The sequence below is a fragment of the Notamacropus eugenii genome, chromosome 1, assembly GCF_028372415.1.
Source record: "Notamacropus eugenii isolate mMacEug1 chromosome 1, mMacEug1.pri_v2, whole genome shotgun sequence".
NCBI classification, from domain to species: domain Eukaryota; kingdom Metazoa; phylum Chordata; class Mammalia; order Diprotodontia; family Macropodidae; genus Notamacropus; species Notamacropus eugenii.
The window spans coordinates 308,001,841-308,022,879 of NC_092872.1; the positions used below are offsets into that span (position 1 = coordinate 308,001,841).

General features: G+C 37.4%; 1 protein-coding gene and 1 pseudogene across 7 annotated transcripts in view; both read left to right on the plus strand.

The window, feature by feature from the left end:
- SYNE2 (spectrin repeat containing nuclear envelope protein 2) overlaps window positions 1–21,039 on the plus strand; it is a 416,605-nt gene that overhangs the window by 252,391 nt on the left and 143,175 nt on the right. For 4 of the 7 annotated variants that reach the window (XM_072629431.1, XM_072629430.1, XM_072629434.1 and 1 more), the window contains exons 64-69: window positions 1,152–1,334; window positions 5,068–5,199; window positions 7,360–7,539; window positions 9,061–9,135; window positions 10,254–10,364; window positions 17,067–17,183. In XM_072629431.1, the coding sequence (XP_072485532.1) occupies window positions 1,152–1,334; window positions 5,068–5,199; window positions 7,360–7,539; window positions 9,061–9,135; window positions 10,254–10,364; window positions 17,067–17,183 (798 nt within the window). Of the gene's footprint in view, window positions 1–1,151; window positions 1,335–5,067; window positions 5,200–7,359; window positions 7,540–8,753; window positions 8,826–8,943; window positions 8,963–9,060; window positions 9,136–10,253; window positions 10,365–17,066; window positions 17,184–21,039 lie in introns of those variants that run through there. The other 3 variants (XM_072629432.1, XM_072629435.1, XM_072629436.1) reach the window with 3 other exon arrangements.
- LOC140521816 (U6 spliceosomal RNA) lies at window positions 10,932–11,028 on the plus strand (annotated as a pseudogene).

A 21,039-nucleotide genomic window follows, 5' to 3' on the forward strand; every position in this document is an offset into this window, starting at 1 on the left:
ATAAAAATAAGGGGGCAGTGGAAGCATAAAGAAAGAACATAACATTTTGAAAAACTTAGTACATCTTTCATCTGATGTGTTAATGGAGTTAAAGTTGGAGTGATCAAATAAACGCACAAAATGCAGGCTATAACCAATCAGTGGTCAAGTCTGCCATCAGGCCTTAATAAGCAAGTGTTGGCAGGCAAGCATGATGCACATTATTGGGAAGTCCAGCATGCATTGGTAGGAATATGTGCATGTTTACAATATGATACTGTACAGTTACATGATGCAATTTTGTGTCATCAAAATTTCAGTGCAGGAAAAAATCCCACAAAATTACAAAAATTATTAAATTTAAGATGCATCATTTAAAAAATATATTTTTTGAAATGATACAAAATTTTTAAAGACTGTTAAAGGGTTAAAGAAAGTAGATTTTTCAGGGGAGGTGCTGAGTAAGTTTTTTAGAAGGAGGTGGTAGGCCAAATAAATCTGGGAAACTTTGGTCTAGGTGATAGGACCAGAGGGCCTTAGCTACAGTAGAGGCAGTAGAAATAGAAAGGTAGGAACCTATGAAAGAGATTGTAGGTAGAATCAACAAGACTTAGCAAATGAGATTATGTTCACCATAAGGGAGATTGAAGAGTCAAAGATGACTCCAAAGTTTTGAGCCTGGATAAAGGAGAAAATTAGAAAAGGTAGATCTATACCCAGCAAGAAGAGCCCAGGGTTAGACCTAGAAGGAACAGTTATTCGATTCTTCCATAAAATTTGCAGCTCTGTTTTCAGCATCTTTTGTCTAGTTACTTGATTTAACAAATATTAAGTACCTTCTCTATACAGAAGATGGTGCTAGCTAGTCCCTGGAGGATGAATGAAGCTTAGGTAAAACAGTATGCTCAGAACATAACAATATTTCCCAGCAATTAATGAATTGTTATAAAATCTCAACAATGATGGTAGAAGCATAAAATTTGATGATGGAGAGTTATACCTACCTCCTATCTCTTGAAACTGAAATATTAGTCTTGTAGTAACAATCTGCGAAAATATCTTAAAATTCCCAAGTATTATTTCCAGTATTAAGTAACAGAATTTGTCATTTTTCAACATTTAAGGTTTGTAGTTACTGTCTTTCACATTTGTACCACATTGGCATCTTTTAGGTCATACTTGAAAACATAAAACCCATGAAGAAGGCCATTGCCAAGATAGAGTCTTATCAAGTGGTCTTGAGGTTACCTGAAACAGGAGTGAAATCTTTGCCAGTATTTGAAAGGACAAATCAGCTTTCACAAGAGGTGAAAATGTTAGAAAAGCTGACCTATGAACAAAGCGAATTGTTAAAGGTGAGTGATTTATGCTGACAAAATTCAGTGGTGGAAATGTCATACTAAGATTGTTGATATTTCCATTTTCATTTTTTAATGGTGGAGAGTAGACTTTCATGACTGCAGTATGTTGTCCTGTAGCTAGGTGGTGCACTGGATAGAGTTCTGGACTTAAAGTCAGAAGGACCTGAATTCAAATTTGACCTCAAATGCTTCATAGCTTTGCCTGGCAAGTCACCAAAATCGTTGTTTGCCTATATTTTATTAAAACTCTAAAGAAATAAAAAAGATTTGGCTATCTCACCTAAAAAGGATATTCTAAAACTTAAGAACAATAAATTCAGTTTAATTTTTTTATTCTTTATCCTCTTGCTCTTTTCTGTTTTCCTGAGTGAAAAAAAAAGAAAATGGCAGCCCTAACTGTCCAAGTCAGTTATCATACCATGCAGCTAAAACTTCACAACTAATTAAAATAGAGGGAATCAAGTGTCTTTGGGTACATTTCTACATAGGTAGTATTGTTGATGAAGACCGTTAGAGTACAGTCCTTATTTTTTAGGTCTGCATCAAAGATCTTTCTAAGTGCCTTATCATATATGTCATATATATCATATATCACATATGTCAACTAAGGATAAGTTATCTATATAGAAGTCACTAAATAAAACTGTATTATGGGAGTTTAGGATTAGGGCTGCTTAACAAATATTAATACTCTAGTACAGATAAAAACTTGATTTATGGTTAACCATGAAGTGAAAAAATCTTTCATATTCATACTGAGAAAAATTCTTCATCCAGTATTGTGGGCCAGGCCTCCCTCAGGCCAGTTCAATGACTCAGGTTCTAGACTGGAACAAAATGAGACACTAGTAGACCCTTTAACATCTGATATTTACTCAGCTATATCATGAAAAGAATATTCAAGAAAGATATAGTACTGGTTCAGATGAAGGGAGCCATCCTTGTCTCCACATAGAAATGTGTCTGGTCAGAAGAGCGTTTTGATTCACATAGCAATGGGTCATCCTCAATGTCTGAAGGGCACAAATTTCATGAGCACCTTTTAATGCTCCAGGTAACTGGGAGACCAAGTCAGAAGCTTAGTCAAGTCTCAAGGATACCTTCCCTACTTCTTAGGGAAAAGCTATCTCAAGCCATGTGGCAATGTTGTTCCTGACATACCACCACTTGGTGGCAAGGTCCTAAAGGTCTTCTAGAGGACCTTCCACTTCTTATATGACTTTGGGATAATAATAAGACAACTCTGGCCTCAGATATGAAAGAAACTCATCATTAGCAGTACCTATGGAGGAGTTCGGTAAAAGAAAAAAATACACACACACACAAAAGAAAGACAAATAAAAGCTGGTAATATAATGGTCCCCTGAAGAAGGAGATTGAATATGAATATGAACAAGAAGGGATAGTTGAATATGGAGGAGAGCAAAGAACAGAAATTTCAGACTTCACTTCCCCTCTTTGGAACAAGTAAGTCCTGGATCTCTCATGTGGTTAGGGACAGTTCACAGTGGATCTTCTTATATTAAGCAATGATGAGCGAGAACAAGACTTTCTTAAAATGAGACATAATATCCATCCTAAACTAAGAGCAAACATTAACTGTAATGGGGATAAACTTGAAGCTTTCCCAGTAGGATCAGGGGTGAAGCAATGATGTTCATTATCGCCACTATTATTTAATATTGTACTGGAAATGCTTGCTATAGAAATAAGAAAAGAAAAAAATTGAAGGAATAAAAATAGGCAATGAGGAGACAATTTCAAGAAATCATCAAGGAAAACTGCCTAGATGTCCTCGAACCAAATAATAAGATAGAAATCAAAGAGGTCACCGATCACCACCTGAAGGAGGATCACAAAATGAAAATTCTCATTGAACAAATCACAAATGAATTTCCTAAGAAAAATTCCTGTAACCAGATAGATTCACAAGTGAATTCTCCCAAACATTTAGTGAATAATTAATATCAGTACTATATGTCCTACTAGGTAACCTCCCACTATACTCCTACTTTTAAGCATCTTTTTTATGTCTTCCCCATTAGGCTATAAGCTCCTTGAGGGCAAAGACTGCCGTGCTTTTTTTTCCCCCAGTGTTTAGAACATGGTAGAAATTTTTATTGACTGATTCTGTAAGAGGGAGTGTCCAGTTAATCATAGGAAATAATAGTGAATGTATACTTGAAGTCCTTCCCAGATAAAAGCACACTTCTCACAAATCTCAGTCACACAGATAGAGACAAAGGCATTATTATATATATACAGTGGTAACACCATCTCATTCACTGAGGACTTGGGACCATCAAGTGGGTGAGTTGAGGAGAAGCCTTAGTAATTGGCATGACAGCTTAATTCAGTTCAGTAGTAGACCATACGATGTCAGGTGCCATCTGCCTTCCTTGCCAGTGACACAAGGTCTTTGTAAGAGGAGCTGGTGGAGTGAAGAGCCCCAGCCTCTTTAAACCCTGTGAATATGGAGGAAATAACTTTGGCCCCTTCTTGTATTTGATATTGATGCCTGAGACAACTCCAAAGGTTTCCATCTGACCATGTCCTCAATAACCTGCATAGAGGTTCCCATGAGCCTCCATGCAGGTACCAGCTCCCAAAAGCTGATGATGCCTCTTTCTTCAGCGGTCTGCCTTCTAAAATTCTGATTGAAACTGGGGTGCTTCAGTGGACCCATTTGGAGAGAAAAACCAATGTTATTTAATGTTTTTAGGTAAACTAGGGAGAGCTTAGGCAACTTCCTGACTTTTCTCCATCTTGGCTCTGCCTCCAGCTGTTACTATTAGTAACCTTGGCTATTGTTGTCTAGCTACCTTTTTTTCAAAGGGGTGGAGGCTTGAAGGATGCTTTAGGTTTGGGAGGAACCTGAAGGACCCCTACTTTCCCAGTGATCACTGTCAAGATACAGTTTTACTAGCACTCTCATAGGCTGGCAGTTGCCTCCTTATCAACCCCATGTTTCAGAAGGTACAGCCAGAGTTTCTTGTGGGATGCATCTGTACATTCTATTGAAGATTTTTTTTCTTTGTTTTCCCACGGTCATATGTCTATACAAGTTAGCTTTGCCAGTTCTACGGCCGCAATATGTACTCTTAACTTTGTCCATTCCTTCCCCTCTATTGGCTGTAAATTTTATACATTTTATAATGATGAGGGAATTATGTACAAGATTATAAATCTGACATATCAGTAATGCCATCAAGTTAAGTAACCTAATCCTGAAATGTCTGCTGAAATTTCTTATAGATTGCTCTGTTCACCATGATAGACCAAAGTTATCTAAGTCAGGCATGAGAGGATCAGGTAGCACCTGTAGGTGTGTTTGTGTTTTTTGTGTGTGTGTGTGGTGTATTAGTTTACTTGTCACTACTTTCCATCAAATAAATGAAAAAGTCAGAAATTTTCACAGAACTTCTAGTTTTCTTGTTTTTCTTTTTGTAAGAGGCCATCAGGGTTAAGTGACTTGCCTAAGGTTACACAGCTAGTAAGTGTCTGAGGTCAGATTTGGACTTAGGTCCTCTTGACTATCTACTGTGCTGTCTAATTGCCCTACAAGACTTCTAACAGCAATGTGCAGACAGACAGTATTGGGTACCACCAGCCCAGACTGGTTGGTGTCAAGGAATGAAGTTCAATTGCCAGATGTTCTGCTTTGGTAAAGCAATAGAAAAATTCCAAAAACAGATTTTTAAATCAACTGATGTTTTTCTTTCTGTAGCTTGTCATGAAACAGACTGGTGAATGTGACCAAGAAATAGAAAATTTGAAGCACCAGTTAAAGAATTATTCAACTGAATTTTCCTCTGAAAACATATCTCCTGATCAAGCCACCATCTTGCCCCAGGTACAGGTGAGTTTCATTGACTGATTCAGTGTTTGTTGAGCATCTACTAAGTGTGACGCACAATATGAGATACTGTTTTATTTCCTTATACTTATTCCTTCTAATCATAGTTTATTTGCTCTACATATTTCCTACCTTTTCCAATTTCCTAAAGTGACTTATTGTAATTACTTGAACTAAGCAACATCCCCTATAACCCTCCAAAATCCTAAAACAAAAAGGGAATTAAAACTCCCAAAGTTCATGGTGTGAGGAAGCAGCAAATGTGCTATACAAAAGCCCACAACATTTAATACATCTGCTTCAAGCCTGATCTGCTTTGGAATGTCCCCAAGTTAGTCTCACTTCAGTCCTTTCAGTAGGACAAGAGCCAACTTGGAGTTAGGTCTAAGGCTGTTATAACCTAGAGAGGTCTGATGTAGGCCTAAACATGTGGGACTGGGTCCAAGATATGGCAGCTAAAGAATTTATCTCAGGTTAGATTCTTAGGGGACTAGATTTTAGGAGAAAATTCTCATTATAATGAATTTTTTTCTGATGAAAAGGTGTAAATCACAAAGCTATTCACATGTGAAAGTAGGTGGCTCATAAAGCAATGCTTCGGTTGACCTGGCCATGCTTAATTATTTCTGTTAAATGATTCTGTGAAAATACTTTCTCTGTTCCTTAGTCATGTAAAAGTTATTCCATCCAGTAAAAGAACCTGATCATGGGCTGCGCTCTTTATTCATTGAGAATTAAGCCCTGACTACTGCTTTTGCCCTGTTATCAATTTGCAATTTTAGCAGTGACAGTAATAGCAATAAGACAGTAATAAGAATTGAATAGTATTATTTTAGAGGTGTAAGGAATTCTCAGCAATCATGTCATGCAAGCTGCTCATTTCATAAATTTAAAAAAAAAAGCCCCACAGCAGGTAAATGAGTTACCCAAGGTAAGAGATGTATTTAGGGCAGCTAGGTGGTACAGTGGATAGAACTGGGCCTGGAGTCAGGAAAACCAGAGTTCAAATCTGGCCTCAGAAACTTATTGACTGTGTAACCCTGGGCAAGTCATTTAACTTCTATCTGCCTCAGTTTCCTTGGCTGTAAAATGGGGATAATAACAGGACCTAGGGTAGCTAGGTGGTACAGTGGATAGAGAACTGGGTCTGGAGTCAAAAAGACCCAAGTTCAAATATGGCCTTAGATACTTACTAGCTGTGTGACAATAGGCAAGTCATTTAACCTTGTTTGCCTTGGTTTCCACATCTGTAAAATGAGCTGGAGAAGAAAATGGCAAATCACTGTGTCTGCTGAGAGTTGGACATAACTGTAATGGTTCAACAGCAACAAGTAGCATCTACCTCCCAGGTTTGTTGTGAGGATCAGATGAGATAATATTTGTAAAGCACTGTGCCTGGCTTGTGTCTTCCCTTCTTCTGCCCTTCCTAGCTCTAGAGTCATACAGTTATGAGTATTAAGAGATAAGAATCACCTCTGTTTCAGCTTTATAATAACCTATAGACCAAGAATGGGTTTCTTAATAATAGATTTATTTTAAAAAATTCTGGTACATCAATGCAATTTGAATATTGCATGAGATTCCTTCAGAGAGATTTTTCCTGGTCTACTCAGACAGCATGGTATAGTGGAAAAATGGGAAACCTTCAGAAACATAGGTCCAAGTCTGAATATGGGGCTCTGATGCTTGTTAGTCATGTAACTGTGGGGAAAAAATAAAATATATATGAAGTTATAAGAAATGTTAGGCTATACAAAGAGGGTCTTCCAAAAGTGCAATTTAAAGCTTTAATAGCTTAAAACTTAGTCACTCTGTGTTCTCCTTCTGTCATAACAGAGTTCAGAGACAGTCATAAACCTGTAAGATATTTGTAGCTTCCTCCCCTGGCCACCAAGATAGTGAGGAAGCTTTGTGGCATAGAAGGAGGGATGGCTTTGGAGTCAGAGAATCTGGATCCAGATCCTGACTCTCTTATCTCTATGGCCTGGGGCAAATAAACTTCAGTTTCCTTTTATAAAATGAAAAACTTGGATCAGATGACCTCATAAGTCCTTTTCTGGTTCGAAATCTGTAATCCTACTACTTTATTCCTAATCAAATAACAGTGATATCTGTTGCAAAGAGTTGCCACTCTTGATAAAATAATCATTTTTCCTCACACAGAGTGAATTAGACAGTATGAAAGAACAGATCCTGGGTTTGAATCAGAAAAAAGAAGACTTGTTGATGGGCTTGAAGACATCAGTCCTGGCTCTCCATCAGCGTTTGCAGCAAGAAAAACAAGAATTAGAAAAGGAAACAGAGGAATCTGGAGTGGCTGAGGGAGATGTTTCTGAATGGAAAGTAAGTATGACCTCAGTAGCAACAGCAGACATTTATGTATCTACAAAAGCAAAATCCTGTGTCACAATGGATAGGACACTGGGCCTGAAGTCCAGGAAGATCTAAGTTCAAATTTGACCTTGAATCCTTCTAACTATGTGACCCTAGATAAGTCACGCAACTTCTATTGGCCTCATTTTCCTCCACTGCAAAATGGGGATCATAATAGACCCTCAAATGAGATCATTTGTAAAGCATTTAGCATGATGCCTGACACATAATAGGCATTTTATAAATGTTTGTTTCCCTCCCTTTTGTAGGGCCTGATAAAAATATAAAGATGACTAAAATCTAAGCTAGGGTCCCAAGCCTTCAGGGACATTGGGAAACTATGACAAGTCTGCTAATATGAATTACATACAAAGTGTCTCGAAAGTGTTAGTGTAGTTTTAAATTTTAATAGCTTTAAATAGTTTTTTTTTTTAAAGACAACCTAAAAATAGTTTTAGGGCAGCTAGCTGGAGCAGTGGATAGAGCACCAGGCCTGGAGTCAGGAAGACACATCTTCCTGAGTTTAAATCTGGCTTCAAACACTTACTAGCTATGTGACCCTGGGCAAGTCACTCAACCCTGTTTGCCTCAGTTTCCTCATCTGTAAAATGAGCTAGAGAAAGAAATGGCGAACCCCTCCAGTATCTTTGCCCAGAAAACGCCAAACGGGTTGGAAAGAATTGGACACATCTGAAACGACTGTACAACAATACAAATAGTGTTAAGTATTAAAGTTTAAATTACACTAGGCTTTAAATCCTTATTAACACTTTGGAGACACCTTGCATTTAAAAAAAAAAAATAAACAATTTTTGGCCTATATTTCACATAAATGTTAAACGTGCCAGGTGGTAAGGAGATGAAGAATAGGAATGGCCATCACATTTGTTTTTTTTTTTTCAACTCACCTGAGGTTCTTTACTTTTCTCAGTGTGCCACAATAATATTTTTTCTAAAAGGAATTGCTAAGCCAGAGATTGTTCTTAAACATTAAAAAAAAACCAAAAAACAGCAAAACTCAAGGTGTGTTTGTTCTGGATGTGACCCAGTACTGTTCCGCATAGTTTGTTAATGAGGTACTTGTGAAATTCCTGTACTAGCTCGGCAGCAGCCTCCCTTTGAAGTCCCCACCTCCTCCTGAAAGGGCAGCCCTATTTCAGTCAGTGGGAAGTGTGTAAAGTACCTTCCTGACCCTGAGGTTCCTACAGTGGTGAGGCAGGGAAACAGAGGAGTCAACAGAGCTGAAGAGCATCTAGGTTTGGTCCCCAACAATCCCCTAGTAATTTAGCCGGGCAGACCCAGACTAGTTACTCTGTGCACACAGAGCCTGGAGCCATAGATGTGCAGACCAGTGTGGGTGGAAAAGGACTTAGATCTGCAACTAGGATAAAAAGTAAATTTCAAAAATAGCATCACGAAAACGTGGAAAGGAGTGGTCAGGTGTGATGTAGGGTAACCTGACCGGCTCTGTTTTTCTACTTCACCTTTCAGCCGAAAAGGAAAGAATCCATGTTTCTCCCACCATCAATTGTTGAAGAGACAGAAGAAAGTTCGCAGAAAAGCGAAGTAAGGAAAAGACTATTTTTTATTGCTAAGATTTATTCATTTAAAATTCTAAAAAAATAAAAAGAAAGAAAATTAAGTGAAAAGATATGAAAATGAATATAAACATGGAGAATTTTTGTAAAATTAATTTTGCTATGTGAGAAGGTTTGAAGCAATTATACTCTAGTCTTGTCTTTACTTGAAGTATAATTAAATCTACCCCAAAGTATCAGAGATTTCATGTAAACAAGACTGTATGTGGCAGGTTAAAAAAAGACTTCCTTGAAACATGATCAAGTTTTAAGAACATGGTATTTGTTGCTCTGAGTTTAATTTTTGAAACTGTACCATATTTGAATTCATCTGTAGACTAAATCAGTGCCACCTGGAACCAGAACAGCTGTGGTAAAAAATAATGCTACTAATTCTTACTGCTCCCATTACGGCTCACAGAATAAGACATTTACAGATGTCTTTTATGAAATCAATTTCAATTTCATTCTTATAAAAAAAATGAGGATTACAATGAGTCCTCTGAAAAAGAGAAGAAAATTGCAGTAACTAATAGTTTGCATATCTCTTGCATGACTGCTAAGAGGTTTAACGCTCATTTTATAGATTGTCAAACTGTTCCAGGGTCATTCAAAATGGGTCTCATTCTTCAGCTTATCTCTAGCTTCCCTGGGAAGTTAGTGAGAGCCCTAAGTAGATCTATGTGAAAAGAATGAAGAACCCAAAATTTCCATACTCTTTCTACCAGAAAACAAATCCTGGCTGCTTTGTGAGAAGGAGGGATATGAGTTTCTGCATTTGTGAATAATAGAGGCAAAAAAAAAATCTTTAGAGTATTTTCCATCTGATTTTTTTTAAAGATGCAGGTTAGGGCTAAATTTTCCAAATTTCTTCAATATTTATCCTAAAGATAAGATTTTAATTGATGTCCAACCTCTCAAACTGAACTCTTCTTTTTTGCATGAAAAAAAGAGAAAAGAAAGGAAAAAATTGTTGAATAAGGGAAAAAATGCCAAAAAGAGACAGACTGATAATTTAAAGAAGTCTTGTTTGAGGGAAGGTGATGAGGGCTATAATGAAAAGATCTCTTCTCTTTCTTAATGTCAATTCAATAAATACTGTCTTAGAATGGAGATGAGAGAGCAGACTCAGGTTCCAGTCCTTGCTTGTTACAATGGGAACATGAGAGAAACAAAGAAGAAGACAGAGCCTCCTCTTCCTCTGGAACACTCATACAGGTACCCATTACTAATTTCCTTCCATATGTTCCATTTCCGTCACTAGCTTTCTGTGTTAGCTTAGGAATTTTTTGTCTTTCCATTTTTTTCCGTTTTTCTCTCAACAACTACTGTACATTTAAGATATCCACCTCACAATCCAGTTAGGAAACAAAAATAAGAAACCTTAGGTGGGTGCATGCTTTTTTATCTTAGGAAATCTAGTGAAAGGACATCAACTGAGCTGTAACATTTTAGCACTTGCATTTCATCGTCTGTACATAAATATAAAGATAGTAACTTTGGACATAAAGTTGTATATAAGTTGACCATCAAGTTTGGACGTAAAATAGTAAATTTGGACATAAAGGAAGAATTTGGATGATTAAAATGTGCTTAGCTTTTAAAAGATTTAAGAAAATTCAAATATACAAAGCCCTACTTTACTAAATCGATTCTTTTAAGTCACATGTGACCTAATCAGCAAATCCAGTGCCCGTTTCCTCAGTCTTCAGATTCCTTGATTTCCCTATAGCATTTTATATTCCTCTCTTGGGTCCCCTGATTTCCATGAAATTATATCCTCTTGTATTTGCTCTGGTGGTACTTATATAAAAATTGCAAATGATTAGGATGGCCCCTGTGCAAGGATGACAAGCAAATTCATGAAAGCATTCTCTGTTTAAAAAAAGGGTGAGGGAAGAAAGAAAAGAAAAGGGAATTGTACCCTCTGTTTTCTTCCTAGTTAACTACTTTGAAATTTCTGCTTTTCTTTTTCCTCTTGCTGGCTTCTCTTCCTCTTTCTGCCCTATGAATATAAGTGTTCCTCCAAAGATTTTGTCTTTATTATCTTCTTTTTCTTTGTTATGTGCTGTGTTCCCATACTTGATAATGTCATTTGTCATGTACTCATGACTTCAACTATAACACCCTTAGCAACGAGGTGGTACAATAGATAGGGTATTAGATGTGGAGTCAGGAAGACCTAAGTTTATTCAAATCATGCTTCAGAGACTTACTAACCAAGTGACCCTGGGCAAGTCAATGAAACTCTCTCAGCCTCAGTCTCCCCATCTCTAAAATTACCATAGCCTCCTTTCCAGGGGTGTTGTAAAGCACTTTTCAAAACTTAAAGCTGTTTATCAAGCAGTTCTCAAACTTTCTGGTCTCCTTTATACTCTTAAAGATTATTGAGGACTGCCAAAGTGTTTGTTTGTATCTATTGATATTCACCATATTAATTAAAATATATAATAAAATAACAAAATAATAAATAGATAATAAAATAATTAAAATGGATAAAAATAAAAAATTTATTAGTTCATTTAAAAGTAATACTAATGAACCCAACACATTTTAACATAAATAATAGATTTTTATGAAAAATAGTGATTTTCTGAAACAAAAAATTTAGAAGACTGGCATTGTTTTACATATTTTTTACATGTCTTTTTAATGACTGGCTTAATTGAAGACATCTGGATTCTCGTATTTACTTCTGCATTCAATCTGTTGCAATATGTTGTTTGGGTTGAAGTATGTGAAGAAAATAAATCCAGCCTCACACAGATATGTCACTGGAAAAGGGCAGAATATTTTAATAGGCAAATAATATGTTATTATTACTGTGAAAATATTTTTGACTTCTAGCCCCTCAAAGAGTCTTGCAGACCAGTAGGAGTTCCTCAGCCATACTTTGAGAACTGCTATTCTGTGTAAATGTTAGCTGTTATTATGATCGGGTCTTTGAATATAGAATCCTTTGCATGTGATTAGGTTTATGTTTGTATCTGTGTGTATGCACACACATATATGTATCTATAAATACATAGGTACATATTATGTATCTATTTCTAGAGAAAGTGTTCTGACCTCTTCTCCCCTAGATAGCCCTACCTCAAGTTTAACAAAAACAAAACTGTTCTCATCAGATTCTCACCAAAACCAACTCTTCTTGATTTTCTAACTATTAGTATGATCAGTATGATCCCTGCCATTCAAACTTAAAATCCTGGAGTCATTTTTTATTCTTCCATTTTCTAAGTTATATCTAGTTTGTCATTAAGTCTTACTAATTTTATCTCTGTAGGATCTTTCCTATATGTCACTTGCTGTTCATTCCTTTTTTGCAATACCCTAGTCCAGGCCCTCTCTACTACTTTATTGGTCTACTACAGTGGCCTCCTAATTGATCTCCATAATTCCCCACTCTCATCCATTTTATTCTTCTACCATTTCCTAAAGCAGAACTCTGATAATGGCATCCCTTTTCTTAAAAACTTTGAGTAGCTCTCCATTGTCTTATTGAATAAAAGCCCAGTCTCTATAGCTTGGCATTTAGGATACCCCACAATTTGGCCCCAATCCTATCTCAAACTATTCTCCTACTCTTCTCTCGACCCAAGAAATGCCAAAATTAGACTCTCTTGTAAAAAAATTCAAGCATTCCTATCTCTTTACCCTTATTTATGTCATTCCTTCATCCTGAAATACCCTCCCATCTTTGCTTATCAAAATCATACCTATGTAATACGTTTTGTACGGTTGAACATGTATAAACTATGTAAAATTGCTTACTATCCATGGGAGGATGGTGGAGAGGGAGAAAGAAAAAAATTGGAACTCAAAATTCTAAAAAAAGACTCCAAAACTCACGTGTAACTAGAGAAAAAGTAAAATATTATTTAAAAAAAATCTTACCTATCTGGTTCAGATGCAGTCTACTCTGTGAAACCTTCCCTGTAGCCCTAGTTGGAAGCAATATTTTTCTGTTCCACATTTCCCTATAAAATTATTTTTGTATCTATTATATCATTCTACCAGGTGGTCTAATAATATAGCATCCTACCAGGTGGTCTAGACCAGAAGTTCTGGGAAGTCAGAGATTGTCCTGGTCATCTTTATAATCTAATGATGTCTAGCACAGTGCCATGCACACAGTGAGGGGTTAATCAACTTTTGTTTAATGAATGAATGACTTACAGAAGTTCAAATTAAACTTCAAGAACCTTACTGCTGGGTGAAGACAAAGGCATCCATGGTCAGAGTCCCCATTTATTCTTTTTTACTTTCTCTAGGAGAGCCTTGGGAGGAGAAATATATAAATAATTTGTGGAAGAGTGCTTTAAAATGCCAGAAAGAAAACAAGAAGCAGAACTACCACAATGAAACTTTACTGATTCCCTATGTTGAGGATCAGGAGTTAATTAATTAAAAAAAAACAAAAACCAAAACTTTACAGGCCTAACTATATGTTCCTAGGAATAATTTATGCTAATGCATCCCTCACTTAGCCATCCTCAACATGAGACATTCAGTTGCAGCACAGATGTAAAAAGAAAACCAGATTAGGTTACATAAGGAACAACATGGTAGACCAGAGAGATGTGGATTCAGTTCTAATCTCTGCTCTGCTTGTCCATGTGACTTTGGACAATTCAAGTAAGCATTTATTAAATGTTTGTTACACAAAAGGTGTGGTGCTAGTGACTGGTGACACAAATAGGAAAAAAACAACCACCTAGTCCCTGTCCCCAAGTAGTTTACTTTCTTAATGGAATTGAACATGTGCACAAATAAATAAATACAAAATAATTGGAGGAAAGAGAGAGCAGGTGGTCAGGGAGGTCTTTATGGAGAAGGTAACACCCTGTAAGTCATGACGTATTGTGAGGGACGGAGATAAGGAGGGAGTGCATTCCAGGCCTGAGAAGGGAATGTGAAAAGGTACAAGAAGGGGAAATGGAATGCCAGGCTTGCGGAATGGCTAGTAGTGAAGTATGGTTGGAATGTGGAGTTTATGAAGAAGAGGGGGATCATTCAGCTAAAAAGTTATGTGGGAACCATATAGTGAGGACTTCAAATGCCTGGCATAGAAGTTTACATTTTATTATAGAAGATATAGGGACACTGAAGAATTCTGAGTATTAGAGTGATATGGTCAGACTTATGATCATAGAGAGGCAGTTAGATGGTACAGTGGGTAGAGTGCCAGATCTGGAATCAGAAAAACTCATCTTTCTGAGTTCAAATCTGGCCTCAGACCCTTACTAGCTATGTGACCCTGAGCAAGTCACTTAACCCTGTTTGCCTCATCTTCCTCATCTGTAAAATGAGCTGGAGAAGGAAATGGCAAACCACTCCAGAGTCTTTGCCAAGAAAACCCCAAATGAGGTCAGAAGGGTTCAGACATGACTGAAACGACTGAACAATGACATGATTAAAGTAGGCTGCTTTGGCAGCTGTGTGAGAAATCAGAATGTTCCAGATGAGTGGTGATGAACTCTTGTACTAAGATAGTGGTCATCTGAATAGTGGGAGAGGGAACAAAAGCAAGAAGTGCCATGGAGGTAAAATCAAGTTGGCAGCTAGTTAGATATGGGCGATGAGGGAGAGAGAGAAGTCAAGGAACCAGTCAACTGACAAGCATTTATTAAGTCCTTCCTATATTCCAGGCCCCGTGCTAAGAAAAGCTAGAGTAGGTACTGTCTTCAAAGAGCTTATAGTTAAAAGGGAGGAATAACATATAAAAGACTAGGGTAAATATAAGATATATATACAGAGTAGATAAAAGGTAATCTATGAGGGAAATGCAATAGAGGTGAGGGAACTGGGAAAGGCCTCCAGCAGGAGGGGGGAATTGAGCTGAGTCTTGAAGAAAACCAGGAAAACCAAGAAGAAGAGATAAAGACGCAAAACATTCCAGGCATGGAGGAGCCATTGCAAAGAAATAGAGATGGGAAATGGAGAGTTGTATTGGAGAGCCTACAAGTAGGCCAGTTTAGGTAGATTGTAGAGGACATGGAGGGGAATAAAGTATAAATTGGGAAAGGTCAGGAAAGCATTAAATGTCAAACAAGAGAGTTTGTATTTGATCCTAGAAAGGAGCCACCGAAGCTCATTGATCAGAAAGATATGATGAGAATTAGGTTTTCAAAACTTTACCTTGGCAGCTGAGTGAGGATGAGTTGGAATGGAGAGTAACTTGAGGGAGGGAAATGATTCAAATGTTAGTGTAATAGATGAGATGAGATGTAGTGAAGGGCTAACTTAGGGATGTAGGTGTGTGAATGGATAAAAAGGGACATATACAATAGCTATTGTGAAGGCAGAAATGAAGGACTTCAAAGTGAAATACTGGGTCACTAGGAGAATGGTGGTCCCCTAGAAAGAAACTGAGAAGTTTGGAAAAGGAGCAGTTTGGGTGAAGAGGTAGTGATGATGAGTTCTTTGGCCACATTGACTTGGGAATGTCAGTGGGATATCCAGTAAGAGATATTTAACAAGTGATTTGCCTTGGGAGACTGGAGCTCATGAGAGACATTAGGGGATAGAGGTGTGGACCTCACAGTTATCTGCATAGTCATGGTAATTGAGCTGCTGAGAACAGATGGGGTAAACAAGGAGGAGAAGGTAGAGAAGGAATGAAGTCCTTTGAATATACCTGCACTTAGTGGGAAGGAGAAAGGTAATTACCAATAAAGGAGATAGAGGAGCATTAAGACTTAGCTAAATGCTGAGAAAAATATCAGAAGGGAGCTGTGTCATGGAAGCCAGAGAAAATATGGTGTAAGAAGGAATGATCAAGAGTGTCAGAAGCAGCAGGGATGGGGTGGGGGCTCAGTTAGGATACAGATTGACTTAACAGTAGAGTTATGGGGTCAGAAGACAGATTATAAGATGTTGAGAAGTGAGTAAGTGTTGAGGAAGGGGAGGTAATTCTGGTGAGTAACTCTAGGGTTTTAGCATTGACAGGGAGAAAAGATACAGGAATGGAGGAGTCAAGTGAAGAGGTTTTATTTGCTTGTTTGCTTTTAAGGATGGAGAGAAGACCTGAGCATGTTTGTTGAAAGTAAAGGAAGCAGGAAGGAGTCAACAGATCAGGGGAAATTAAAGATAAGAAAAATAAAGGGAATAATTAGAGAAGCAGTCTTTTAAAGAATATAAGAGAGGATGATTTAAAGTGAGTAGAGGAGCTAACTTAGGCACATAAAGAGTTATCTCTTCTCTTGAATCTGGAACAAAAGATTAAGCGACTGGGTGATAATGGAGATAGATTTTGAGGTATAGAAAAGGAGAAATGAGGGAGGCAAGTCAGTTAATCTTTGAACCTCAATTTTCTCATTTGGAAAATTAAGGGGTTGGATTGGATCATTTATAAAACCTCTTCTAATTCTGAAACTCCCAGATTATGAAGGTTACAAAACCAACTAAACAGAAACATAAAGCTACTAACTCAATTAGAACTGGCAAAGACTAAAACTTTCCAAAGCAGAGCTTTTTCCCAAGACCGTTTTTGTTGTTGTTCATCATTTTTCTGTTGTGTCTGACTCTTTGTAACGCCATGTGGGGTTTTTTTTAGCAAAGATATTGGAGTGGTTTGCTATTTCCTTCTCCAGTTCATTTTATAGATGAGGAAATTTAAGTAAACATGGTTAAGTGACTTGCCCAGGATCACATAGCTCCTAAGTGTCCAAGGCTGGATTTGAATTGAAAGGTGAGTTTTCCTGATTTCACCTAGCCTCAAAGACTTTGAACTCCTTCAAATAAGCTACCTTTACTGAAGGCATTGAATATTATTTTTCTTGATTAGCCATTCTTTCCAGATGTATGTAGTGTTATTAAATATCTCTTCACTCATCTTGATTGTAAAACACACAGACACAGGAAACATATGGTGATGGCACCATGGGAATTTTTATGCTGCTGTTGTCCTCATTCTAGGAGCCAGATGGGCGAATAAGCACTTATGATGGAGACAACACTCAAATATTTGTTCCAAATCTATCAAAAACTGGGCAGAACCTAGACACCTCTCCAAGCCATAACCAGCAAGAAGTGGTGAGTTGTTTTTTGTAATGGTTTAAAAGACCTGAGTATGAGGCATTTAGTTCACTGGTACTTGGGGATAATCTGTACAATCTGAGAACTTTTTGAACTTCCTAATCTTTGCCATACATATGCAAGACTGGGAGATTTTTATCATGACAGCTTTACAAATGAAGTAATTCAAATACAGAGAAAGTTAAGTGATTTACCCAGGATGTTGCCAATAGTCTGGAGATACCATTGTTTTTTCCCACCAAATATTACCTTTCAAGTCTTGGTTAACTGGAGAAATGTGTATAATCTTTTGCATCGGGGAATACTCAAAAGTATGTTCCAGAATAGTCCTCTGTTCATGAATTTTCCTTTCATTGTTTCATGTCGGCTATTATTTTGCCTTTTCAGTTAGAATGCTAAGTGCTTGATGGCAGAGACCATGTCCTATATTTCCCCAGAGAGCTTTGAATAAAATACTGAGCATATTGTAGATATACCATAAATCTGTATTAGTTATCAGACAAGAATATGGACCCAATCAAAATGGATTTGACAGGCTCAGTCAAGCAACAAGTGAATGAATGAATTCATTCATCCAGTGCCCCTTATACTATAGGCTCTAAGTGGTTTCATTGTTGTTATTTTCAGTTGTGTCCAACTGGAACACATTTGGGGTTTTCTTGACAGAGATACCGGATTGGTTTGTCATTTCCTTCCTCAGTTCATTTTAAAGATGAGGAATCACACAGTCATATAGCTAGTAAGTGTCTGAGACCAGATTTGAACTCAGGAAGAGCCCCAGCACTCTATCTACTGCATCACCTAGCTTCTGTGATTACAAAGACAAAAATACAACAGTCCTTGGTCTCAAGGAACTTACATTCTACTAGGGACAAAACCCTCTGTTGGTATGTTGATTGCCCTTCTTCTCGAAGAGGATCTTGATGCCATGACTTGCAAATGAATTGGATTTATATGTGCAAAGTCACCAGCCTCCCTTTCTCCTCTGAAGCTGAGTCCAGTGCAAAATATAGTCAGGACTACTGGAGATCTACTCCTCCCAGCTGGTTTAGGAAGGAAGCTTTGGTCTAGGTAGTAAGGTAGTAATAGCAATTGTGACTGGAGTAATAGGGTGGTAGATTGTCTTAGCCTTCATAGTAGCAATGCTCATAATGATTTGATTTATTGCTCCTTGAGATCAAGGTAAAAAATTGAGAGAGGGAAGGTTAACATGTCTATATGCGAGGTCCTGTCCTGGTGGATGCCTGGATGAGCTAAAGTATAGTATAGCAACACCATACAGTACCAGGAGCTATTCAGGAGGAACACTGAGGTGAGACCAGATTCATTTGTCATGATCCACAAAGCTTCACATCAATCTATTGATTGATATGACAATATATAGCAAGAGTATTTAACCAACAGCGTGAATATTACCAAGTGGCATCTGAGGCCCATGTTAGAAGAATTTTACCATTATATATTCCACTTACTTATAACCTTTTCTCTTCCTCCTTCTCTACCACCTTGTCTGTCATATGTTACATTCTTTACTGGAGCCTCTCCTTCCTCTCCCTCTATTCCTGCTCTACTGCCTTTGCTTTAGGTCAGCCAGTGGCCCCTGCAGGCATTGTTTATTGCCTCCGGTGGGGCGCCACCCTTCCTTAGTTATTAACCTCAGGTCTGTACTTTTCTTTCTTGCATGAACAAACAAGTTACTTATAATGTTTAATAAAAAAAAGACATTAACCTCATTGATGTGTCATCCAAAATATTTAGTCTCCCCATTAGCTCAGGCAGTTTCCAGAAAAAAGCAAAGCCCTTTATAATCATATGAAAAAAATACTCTAAATCACTATTAATTAGAGAAATACAAATTAAAATAACTCTGAAGTACCACCTTATATCAGATTGGCTAATATGACGAATGTTAGAGGTGCTATGGAAAAATTGGGAACCTAATGCACTGTTAGTGGAGTTGTGAACTGTTCAGACCATTTTGGAAAGCTATGTGGAACTTTGCCCAAAGGGCTATAAAACTAAGCATACTCTTTGATCCACCAATACAAGTACTAGGTCTGTATCCCAAAGAGATAAAATAAAAGGAAAAAGACACACACACACACACACACACACACACACACACACAATATTTATTGAAACTCTTTCTGTGGTGGCAAAGAATTGGAAATTGAGGGGATATCTATCAATTGAGGATTGACTGAACAAGTTGTGGTATGTGGTTTTTGATTGTGATGGAATACTGTTATGCTATAAGAAATGATGAGCAGGATGCTTTAGAGAAAAAAAAACCTGGGAAGACTTACATGAACTGATGCAAAGTGAAGTAAGCAGAATTAGGAGATCATTATACATAGTAATAGCAATATTAAGTGATGATCAACTCTGAAAGACTCACCTATTTCTCAATATCTTAGATCTCAAAGATCCAAGATGATTCCAAAGAACTTATGATAAAAAATGCTCTCCATCTCCAGAGAAAGAAGTGATGGAATCTGAATGTAGATTGAGGCATACTTTTTCTTTTTACTTTATTTTTCTTGGTTTTTTTTTTTTTGGTCTGAATTTTCTTTTGCAATATGACTAATAAGGAAATATATTTTACATGACTCCAAAAAAAAAAAAGCTTTTACTAAGGGATTGACTATTGACTAAAATGATAATTTCCTTGTTTTCTATGGATTTCCATGACTCACATTACTATTGAAAATGAGTCTATAACACTATATGGAATGTGAAGATAAAAAAATAATGAAATTCCTCACTCTGACTCTGTAAGCATTTTGTAGCGTTACAGTTATATTACACTTCAGAGTCACAGAATTTCAGAGGCAGAGAGCTTTCAGATCTCTACAGTCCAAATTGCAGTCACATGGGACTCCCCTCTATAACATATCTGAGATGTGATCCTCCATCCAGTCTTTGCTAGTAAGGGGGATCCCATGAACTCCTCAGGAAATCCTCCACTTTAGGGTACCTCAAATTGTCAGTAAGTTTTTCCTTACACTCATGCTAAATCTTTGTCTCTGTAACTTTAACTGATTATTCCTAGGTCCTCCTTCCAGGGCCAAGTGTTAGAGCATTCTACATGACAGCCCTTAATAAACTTGGAGAGTTATCACATTGTGTTTCTCCCTTCCACTCCAAAGTCTCTCTAGGTTAAATATCCCCAGTACCTGATCCTTGTGTGGGGACTCAGCACTTTTTAACACATGGTTGTCAATATCCTTCCTAAAGTGCAGCCATCAGAAATGAACCTAAAACTCCAGATATGGTCTGATTAGGTCACAGTGCATTGTGACTATCTAATAATAACTATTACATTATTAATATGTAGGGGGTGAGGCAATAGATGTTGCTTTATTACATACATGTACAGAATTCTATGTTTTGCTGTGCATGTTGCTGAGATTATAGGACAGATAGAAAATAATGTTGTGACCCTAACTGCAAATATTAATAAGTTAATTTAAAGGATTCCTAAGTGAGAACATATAGATGTGGGCTCAAGATTAAAGTTCATATTCAATGTTTGTTGAATTGAATGTACACTTTTCTGCCATGTACAGAGCATTGTGCCAAGTGCTGCAAATGCTAGCAATCAGTCCCTGCCCTCAATGAGATTAGTTTCTCCTGATGGAGTAATTCCATATAATTTGAGGAAGAAAAGTGGATTAAAGGGTATTAGAGGATCAGGGAAGTCTTTGGATAGGAGGTGGCATTCAAGTGAGCTTTGAAGGAATCCAGGGGTTCTGTGAGACAAAGGTAGAGAGCCCTTTGGTTGGGGAGGACTGATCAAAAGTAGAAAGGCCAGCTAGAAGGCTTGACTACAATGATGAATGCAGAATAGAAA